Genomic DNA, 9,912 nt, shown 5'->3' on the forward strand with positions numbered 1-9,912 from the left:
TAAGCGTTTTATTTAGGTTCATTTACATGGATTCTAACACCTACCTTGTTAGGTAGGTACTTTTATTATCCCATTTTATTTACAGATGAGGGTAGGAAACTAAGGCACAGAGAAGTTAAGTAATATAACTTAAGAAGTATGCCCAAGATCACATACGATCTTGTGTGCTAACTTAACAAGTATGAATTTTATCCTAAGAGCCAAGGGCCCCTCTGACTCTGTGCCTGAAATGTTCTCAGCAGACAGGAGATGGGCACAGATTTGTGACTTAGAAGTCCTTCTCTCATTCAGGGTGGACTGTGTGTTGGAGAGGGGAAAACTGACTAGGCTCCTGGTTCAAGAACCTGAATAGAGACAGTGTGGGTAGACAGCAGAGGAGGGTTCCCACAAGGCCTGGTGCTTGTGGGTAAGAAATTGCCCCCCACGTGTCTCTGCTTTCTCTGCCTGTAAAGGCAGAATGATATATATCCACCTACCTGCCTCAGGAATTGCTAGAAAATTAATGGGGTAGAGGCCTGGCTGGCTTTCAGCTGTGAAACAACACCCTTGAACCACTGCCGGTGTTCTTTAAATGCTGAACATATAAAATGTGCTTTCACCGGGAATAATTATATCTTGCTATTTATTGTTAATTTCACCACAGCTTTGAAACCCTGGACTTTCTCGATGAGTCAAAAAAAGAGATGGCAACTCCTCCATCCCATGGAAGCAGCCACACAGAGGCAATTTCCCACGGGCTCTAGCCTTTCATTGTTTGCAGTGGTTCAGCTACTTATATGGGATATAGTGAAAGAAAGCAATGACTTGCTCTTTTAGAATCAAATTGTACAAAGAACTCCTTATAGCCTTGCTGATTCTTTGAAAGAATTTGTTCCTTTTCATCTCCCTATACTGAGTACATGCGTAAATATTCCGGGTTTGCGTGTGTGAAGGAGAGGGGAAGAAGGTGTTTAACAGAACTTCTAATACATTGGCCACCAGGCCACCTGGGTTTTACCCATGCTATGGTAACGGCAAGACTCCCTAACCTTTCTTCAGATTTTGCACCACTCCCTTTCCATAAGCATTTGTTGAAGGTCTCTGAACAGCCAGGCAGAGTCCCAACCGCGCCTCCGAGGAATCTGAGGAAATTGATGGCTGGGAGACTTTAAAGTTTAACCACACCACTTTTAAAATGGGTCTGATAGAGAGTGCATACCGGTCGGGACCTGATGTGAGGGTGAGATAATATTTGCAAACTGTAAACTATATAAATGTGTGCTATTACAGGAAGTAGGGAAAGAGGCGAGGAAGTGAAAGAACTTAAAGTAGGGACAAGGGCTGGGAAGGGGGGAGAGAAAAGCGGGGGAGGGGGACAAAAGAGTGACAGTCCCACGCCATATCTCTCAGTACAACTTCTGAGAATTCCAGCCCCGGAGAGCGGCCGAGACGCCGAAGGTCCTCGGCTGGAGGCCGCGCCTAGGGCGGGTCGCTCCGCAGGTGGGGCCGGGTGGGCCGGGGGCGGGTCCTCGCAGCCGTCAGTTGAGTATCGGTTTTCCGTTCCCGGGCTTTCGGTCCACAGGAGACGCGACAACCTCCACTCTCCTGATCCTGCCGCAGGCTGCGCAGGGCGGGTTGGGCCTTCCGTGGGACGGAGACGAGGATGGGGGGCGGCGGGATGTATCACCCAAATACCAGCGGGTGAGTCGGCGGCCGAACCAGCCAGGCAGGTCCGGTGGAGTATAAGAGCGGGAGGGAGTGGCGGGCGGCAGACGCCTGGAGACCGTCTCAGACGGCGGAGCCGGAACCCAGCGCAGTCCCCAGCCCTCACCAGCCCGCGCCCCGTCCGCGCTCCTCCGCCCCACCATGGCCCGGGGTCCGGGCCTCGCGCTGCCGTGGCCGTCGCTGCTGCCGCCGCTCCTGCTGCTGGCGGCGCTGATCGGCCACGCGGCCGCGCAGGACAACTGCACGTGCCCCACCAACAAGATGACCGTGTGCAACCGGAGCGGCCCGGACGGCCGCTGCCAGTGCCGCGTGCTCGGCTCGGGCCTGGAGGTCGACTGCTCCACGCTCACGTCCAAGTGCCTGCTGTTCAAAGCGCGCATGAGCGCCCAGAAGAGCGGCCGCGCGCTGGTGCAGCCGAGCGAGCACGCGCTCGTGGACAACGACGGCCTGTACGACCCGGACTGCGACCAGCAGGGCCGCTTCAAGGCGCGCCAGTGCAACCAGACGTCTGTGTGCTGGTGCGTGAACTCGGTGGGCGTGCGCCGCACGGACAAGGGCGACCTGAGCCTGCGCTGCGACGAGCTGGTGCGCACCCACCACATCCTCATCGACCTGCGCCGCCGCCCGGCCGTCCGCGCCTTCAACCACTCAGACCTGGATGCCGAGGTGCGGCGGCTTTTCTGGGAGCGTTACCTGCTGCACCCCAAGTTCGTGGCGGCCGTGCACTACGAGCACCCCACCATCCAGATCGAGCTTCAGCAGAACGCGTCGCAGAAGGTCGCCGGCGATGTGGACATCGCCGACGCCGCCTACTACTTCGAGAGAGACATCAAGGGCGAGTCGCTGTTCCCGGGCCACAGCGGCCTCGACGTGCGCGTGCGCGGAGAGCCCCTGCTGCTGGAGCGGACGCTCATCTACTACCTGGATGAGAAGTCCCCGCAGTTCTCCATGAAGCGCCTCACCAGCGGCCTCATCGCCGTCATCGTGGTGGTCCTGGTGTCCCTGGTCGCCGGCGTGGCCGTCCTGGTAATCACCAACCGGAGGAAGTTGGGGAAGTACAAGAAGGTGGAGATCAAGGAACTGGGGGAGATGAGAAAGGAACCGAGCTTGTAGGTACCGATGGGGCTGGGGTGGGGTGGGGTAGGGTATCGGATTTCAGCAAGGTCCCAGACCCAAGTGAGTCACGCTTCTTGATTCTTGGCCCCAAGGAGGCCTTTCTCCCCCCAGATTCCTGCCTCCCCCCACCGCCACCAAATTTAATAGATCCTGTTCTCTGGGTCACCTCTTTCTGACTTCTGTCCTGAAGGAAGCATTTCTAAAATTCCTCCCCTTTCTGTCCAACCAGAAACCTGACTCGAAGGGTTAAGGGAAGTTTGGCATCGGGTTATGTATAAGGGTCAAGTGTTTGTAGGACAACTCAGCATCGTTTACAAGTGATGCAAAATCAATGCTGAAGGCTAAATGCGTCGAGATGGGAAACAGCGCTTTTACTGTCTTGGGTTTAAGTTATTTGATTAGCTCCACTTGTATTGTGGCTTTCCTGATGAGGAGTTCGCAACTTGGCCCCGTGTAGTATCCTCATTTACCATCGTTTGTACTGATATTACCGACCACACATGCTTGTCATCGGGAAAGAAGCCTGTTTCAGCTGCCTGAACACATTTTAGATGTCTTTGTTTGCCGGCAGACTTTGGCCCAGAAACTCAGCATCTGTTCTTCAACTTGCCCTTATTACAGCTGATACTAGTAATGTTTCTTCTGTAAAATGTTTGTATATAGGTTGTCTTTGATAATGCTGTTGTGATTTTTAAAATAATAAAAAAGAATGTAATAAAATATAAAAAAGGCACAAACCAAAAGATGGAGTTTGTGAAAACTTGCTCCAGGTTTATATCACTTTGGTCTCCTCTAATTTCCCACTACTCAGATTTCTTTTTTCAAATTCTAACACTTTTTAGCAGGATGGGTCATTTCCTATAGCCACTCTGGTGTTTCTGAGGTCCCTGAACTGGCAAGTGTAAACACAGGTCTTTCTAAATAAGATTGTTTGGAAACCCCCTGCAGGAGGGTGGGTCTGAGGGAGGAAGCTAGAACTAGCTGCTGTTGTTGGGAAAGGGGACCAACTTTAGGTTATCTCTAAATGAGAATTCTCCCTTGGAGAAGGAAAACTCTACCTTTGTTTCAGGAGCTGTATCTCCTTTGAATCCCTGCCATACTTGGAAGTAGCTGTGCTATTCCCATTTAGTCCTTGGCAATTGACTTAATCCCAAAGTATTGCGGCTCTGAGTTAAATGACTTTCTCACATAGTCATAGCCAGTCTGTAGAGGGCTTATGCTCTGGCTGTGTGTGCATATGTACACAGTCTGTTTTCCTAAGATTCTACTAGTCATGTGCTTTAAAAACTTTTACTTCATTTTAGCTTGTCTCCTTCACATTTATCTCCTTGTTTTCACTCATTTATGTGAAGCGGGGTGTGTTAGAAGGTCACTGCGGGGTAGCCTACAGGTAAACAGATTACTGCAATTCCTGGGAAATTGCTGCAACAATGGGTGTGCACAAAGGACAGGGTGGTCGGTATATCCAACCCCAAATAGCTAGATCCAGGATATCAGTTTCTTCCCTGGAATCCATCCCACGTTCCTCCTCCCACTTCCACTGGGTGGTCTATGCCGACCACTCAAGAATGAAGCACCAGTAGGAACTGGGGCGAGGGAGCTCTCAGCTGCCGCCTTGGCAGCTTGGGGCTGTGGCTGGTGTGTGCTGGTGGAGTGATACCTTACGATCGCCAGAGTCTCTAACTCTATAAGCATTCCTGCTAGGGAGAAATGGCCATCAGGCTCCAAACATCCTCTCAGGCTACAATGGGGCTTAACAAGGGGAGAAGGCTGATGTGGGTTGGCTTCCCCAAAGTGGAAAGGACAGCTTAAGTGCCTGAGGATAGAACGGGAAACTTAACAAAGTGAAACCACTCTCAGGCAACCCCCCCCCCACCCCGCCCCGCTCCCACCCAGGTCACTGAATTCCTTAGCTAAAGGGACCTTGGCAATCACCTCTAACCTAGCCTCTCATCTTACAAATGAAAGGGTTAGTGACTTCTCAAGATTAATGTTTCTGTGGCACAGCTGAAACTAGACAGTCCCTTGATCCCTCGTCCAGTATTCTTTTCTTTACATCACACTGCCATTGTTTCAAGAGTCACTGCAAAAAACTATCACTTGGGACTTCTCAGGCAGTCCAGTGGTTAAGACTCCATGCTTCCAGGGCAGGGGTCATGGCTTCGATCCCTGGCCAGGGAACTAAGACATGGCCAAAACAAAAAAAACAAAAAACAATCACTTGACTGCCCAGAAAATAAACAGATTAAGGATTGAGTGGGCAGCTGAACAAAGGAAAAAAGTCCTGAGAAAGCCCATTCCTTCATCAGAATGTCACTTCTGGATAATTTCTAAATTTCTGCATTAATTCTGGACTATGAGTCCTTGCACTTTATTGCACTTCATGGTTCTAAAAGCACTTTCACATGTGTCACCTCTGAGTCATTGGTTTACTGGTAATAACCCAAGTGTTGACAAACCTGAGTTCAAATCCTGCTCTACTGGACAATAAGTCACTTAACTCTCCCGAGTTTCCTCATCTGTTGAAAACTACCAATCTCTGTCTATTACAAAAAAATTAAATGAAGGTAATTGATAGGAGTGCCTAGAATGATCTGGGCACTTAGAGTTCAGTATATCTTAAATTTTTTCCTCTCCTATAGATTACACCCATTTCACATGTCAGAAAACTGAGGTCCAAATAGGCTGAGTAACTCATGATCACACATCCTCCATGTGCCAAAGCCAGAGTTTAGAACCTTTGTTTTGGCTTTCTAGCCCAGGTTGCTACCCCAGATACCAAACAGGTTGAGACACCTTTCTTATTCATTTCTTCCAAGGAAGAGCCCCTCATGCTCTGTTCTGAAACTCAGCTTGCCTCTGCCAATCACAGGATTATATTATCCAGAACCGGCTATCTGTAGGGGTTTAGTCTCCACCTCCAGATTTCCAGCCCCGCCCCCCAAATTAACATTTACTGTTTTGGGCACAGGCCTGGGGCTGCCCTTGGAAGGAATGTAAAGAGCAGGTGTGACCCACCTAGCATGTCACAACTTGTCTTCTGAGCCCTGTGGGAGGCTCATCTGATTTCCTTGTTTGGGTCACACGGGCTTTCTCCACTCTTGCTATTTCCTTAATTGGAGCAATTCTTTTTTTTTTTTGGCCACACCTTGCAGCTTATGGGATCTTAATTCCCTGACCAGGGATTGAACCCAGGCCCTCGGCAGTGAGATCACCAAGTCCTAACCACTGGACTGCCAGGGAATTCCTGGAGCAATTCTTTAAATCATGTAATTTCTCCCTGCTTACATAGTTTTGGCTTCACTGTTTCTCAAATAGAATCACAGAATGTCAGAGCTGGAAAAAGGATCATTTAGTCCAAGACTCCATTCTACGGATGAAGAAACTGAGGCCCAGAGAGGAGAATAGATTTACCCAACCTGAATTTTCAACCTGAAGGTTCCTTTTCAACCTGAATTAAATATGTCCTGCCACTCCCTTCTGGGAGTTTCTGCTGAAAGATCAGTTGTTAACCTTATGGGGATTCCCTTGTGTGTTATTTGTTGTTTTTCCCTTGCTGCTTTTAATAATTTTTCTTTGTATTTAATTTTTGATAGTTTGATTAATATGTGCCTTGGCATGTTTGTCCTTGGATTTATCCTGTGTGGGACTCTCCGCACTTCCTGGACTTGATTGACTGTTTCCTTTCCCATATTAGGGAAGTTTTCAACTATATCTCTTCAAATAATTTCTCAGTCCCTTTCTTTTTCTCTTCTTTTTCTGTGACCCCTATAATTAGAATGTTGGTGCATTTAATGTTGTCCCAGAGGTCTCTGAGACTGTCCTCAATTCTTTTCATCCTTTTTTTTTTATTCTGCTCTGCGGTAGTTATTTCCACTAATTTATCTTCCAGGTCACTTATCCATTCTTCTGCCTCAGTTATTGTGCTATTGGTTCCTTCTAGAGATTTTTAAATTTCATTTATTGTGTTACTCATCATTGTTTGTTTGCTCTTTAGTTGTTCTAGGTCCTTGTTAAATGTTTCTTGTATGTTCTCCATTCTATTTCCAAGATTTTGGGTCATCTTTACTATCATTACCCTGAATGGTTTTTCAGGTAGACTGCCTATTTCCTCTTCATTTGTTTCGTCTGGTGGGTTTTTATCTTGCTCCTTCATCTGCTGTGTGTTTCTCTGTCTTCTCATTTTCCTTAACTTACTGTTTGGGGTCTCCTTTTCACAGGCTGCAGGTTCGTAGTTCCCGTTGTTTTTGGTGTCTGCCCCCAGTGGCTAAGGTTGGTTCAGTGGGTTTTGTAGGCTTCCTGGTGGAGGGGACTGGTGCCTGTGTTCTGGTGGATGAGGCTGGATCTTGTCTTTCTGGTGGGGATGACTGCATCTGGTGGTGTGTTTTGGGGTGTCTGTGACCTTATTATGATTTTAGGCAGCCTCTCTGCTAATTGGTGGGGTTGTGTTCCTGTCTCGCTAGTTGTTTGGCATAGGGTGTCCAGCTTGCGGGTCATTGAGTGGAGCTGGGTCTTAGCATTGAGATGGAGATCTCTGGGAGAGCTTTTGCCATTTGATATTACATGGGGCCAGGAGGTCTCTGGTGGTCCAATGTCCTGAATTCGGCTCTCCCATCTCAGAGGCACAGGCCTGATACCCGGCCAGAGCACAAAGACCCTGTCAGCCACACGGCTGAGTTAGAATTCAGGCTTCTTTTATACTAAAAAGGGAGAGCATATGGCTGGTTGTTGCACACTGCTTGGTGCTGGGATCCTTTGCAGCGGTCCTCCTAGGTCTGGTCACAATCGTGCATGTATTATTTAGCACTCTCAATAGGGTCTGGAGCAACGTCATCAACACATCCAGATTTCTGCCATGAAACTTATTAGTAGCCACACTAATTGGTATAAATAGACCATAGATAGCTGTAGGCCACTTCAGGTCAGTTTTGTCATCAAATGGGTTGGCACCAAACTTTCAAAACAGCTTTCAGTTTTCAGAGCATTCTGAATTTGTGGATAAGGGATTGTGGATCTGTATAAATTATGGTTTAATTTTTGAGGACTTTTTAATATGGGAAAGTGCTCACAATATATTGTTAAGTGAAGGGCAGGGGGAATAGTACCAAAGTGACACAATGACCCCGCTCCATTTTTAAAAAGAAAAATGGGAACACATTTGTAATTTAAATGCAAAATTGGCTGTTTTAAATCCAAACTGACCATAGCTGCTTTTGTTTTCCTCTTTTTCTCTTCTTTCTGTTTTTAATCTTCAAGTGCAATGGTATAATTTTTATCAGTGTAGAAATCAATCATTATTCCACTTGGTTTTCTTTGAACAGTCTACTGGGATGGGAGAAAGGGAATCCCTCCTTGGCCACCGCCCATTTGGTGAAGCAAAGGATAAGCCTTTGGATTTACAAAGGGAGGCCCCTCGCTTGGGGAGCAGGAGAAAGAACCCAGACTGATTTGTATTAAGAAGTGGGAGGATATTTTTTTGGAGTTGGGTAGAAGCTGGGGGATGAGGGTGAGGAGAGGATGGAGAGGCAAGGAGGAGAGATCATTCAGCATGGGGTTGACCCCTGTATTAGTTTCCTGGCGCCGCCATAACTATGCACAACAAATGTAGTGGCTGAAAAATAATAGAAAGTAATTCCTCACAGTTCTAGGGGCTAGAAGTCTAAAATCAAGGTGTGAGCAGGGCCACATGCTCTCTGGGGCTCTAAGGAAGCAGCAATCCTTGCATCCTCTAGCTTCTTGGCGCTCCTTGGCCTGTGGCAGAAAATTTCAATCTCTCCTTCCTATGGCTGTCTTTCCTCTGTGTGTGTCTATGTCCAAATTTCCCTCTTCTTATAAGACACCAGTCATTGGATTGGGCTGCACTGTAGTTTAGTATGACCTCATCTTAACTTGATTGCATCGGAGAAGAACTTATTTCCAAATAAGATCACATTTATAGGTTCCAGGTGGGCATATATTTTGGGGGGATACTATTCAACTCCATCCAGGCCACTAGTGTGTGATTTGACTAAGCAAAGGAAATTCTAATATTTCATTTCTTTTAAAGGCAGTGCCTGCCGAATGAATGAATGAATGAATGATGAATACGGAACTGCGATGTAAATTTCCTCCTTGTCTTTACCCCCAGATTTTCAGGATAAGTCAGCTATGCAAGTGTGGAAATCAAAGAAAAGGCATCTCTTTGCTTCTGTGGGATAAAAAGGGGACACCCGTGGTAAGTGAAATCAGGAATCCCGGAGGAGGGACCCTGAGAAGGTAAAGCCAGGAGTGTCCCTGGGGGCAAGAGCCAGGATCTGAACTGACACCTGATTACAGATACACACAAAATAAAACACAAAGATTCATCAGTGGGGATACTGGGGCTTTCCATTTTCTCCAAATATACTTTTACATATTTTCCAAATTTTCTATGATGCTTATAATTTGCTTCAATAATCAGGGGGAAAAACGTTATTTAAAAGAAGGACAATTCAAGGTGATGTATTATTTAGATTTAAATCCAGATCTTCAGAAAATGCCTAAGGAGCTGGCAAACTGAGTTCTTCCTTTCTTTAGTCTCATCAGACCACTTAATACTATTAAAGCAATAATCTTCATCCTCCATGAGTATAATTATCCTCTTCAAATTATTCCCTTTGATCAGCCTGTGTGTTTTCAAAAAATTATTATTATAGTTTTACTAAGAAATCCCTAGGTAAAAGTAATTACCAGTGTCTCTACTAAAAATTAATCAGGACATATTACAATTGTCCAGTAGCCACACACACACACACACACACATACAGCAGCCATAACTTATATTTGGTCATAGCCTACTTTACCACACTTTGAAAAACAAATGAAGATTCAAAGTTGTGAATGAACAGACATTTGACATCTACTACTTTTCATCACTATGCTAGAAATCAGAATAGAGCAATAAACAGAATTTTTTTCTGTTCTCAAAGATCTTACATTTCAGCACAGAGGTAGTGTTGGGATAGGGGAATAAACTAAACAGGCAAGTACGATCATGTGAGATAACTGTTGTGATAAGGGAATGTCGGGCTATGAGAACATCCATCAGGTAAAACTGATGTAATCTGGGGTGGA

The 9,912-nt window shown here is 46.6% G+C and overlaps 1 protein-coding gene across 1 annotated transcript; it reads left to right on the top strand.

Moving 5' to 3' along the window:
• Window positions 1-1,751: 1,751 nt before the first annotated feature.
• On the top strand, window positions 1,752-3,563 carry TACSTD2 (tumor associated calcium signal transducer 2). Its single transcript, XM_027108379.1, has one exon. It carries the CDS (start codon window positions 1,846-1,848, stop codon window positions 2,815-2,817), a length of 972 nt encoding a protein of 323 aa, XP_026964180.1. The 5' UTR covers window positions 1,752-1,845; the 3' UTR covers window positions 2,818-3,563.
• Window positions 3,564-9,912: the final 6,349 nt, after the last annotated feature.

This window comes from Aethalodelphis obliquidens, unplaced genomic scaffold, assembly GCF_003676395.1.
Source record: "Aethalodelphis obliquidens isolate GAN/ISIS:26980383/991018 unplaced genomic scaffold, ASM367639v1 scaffold9, whole genome shotgun sequence".
Lineage (NCBI taxonomy): Eukaryota > Metazoa > Chordata > Mammalia > Artiodactyla > Delphinidae > Aethalodelphis > Aethalodelphis obliquidens.

Bases quoted from the DNA above. Each gene is read 5' to 3' on its own strand.
- TACSTD2 (XM_027108379.1), top strand. From the start codon at position 1,846: ATGGCCCGGGGTCCGGGCCTCGCGCTGCCGTGGCCGTCGCTGCTGCCG.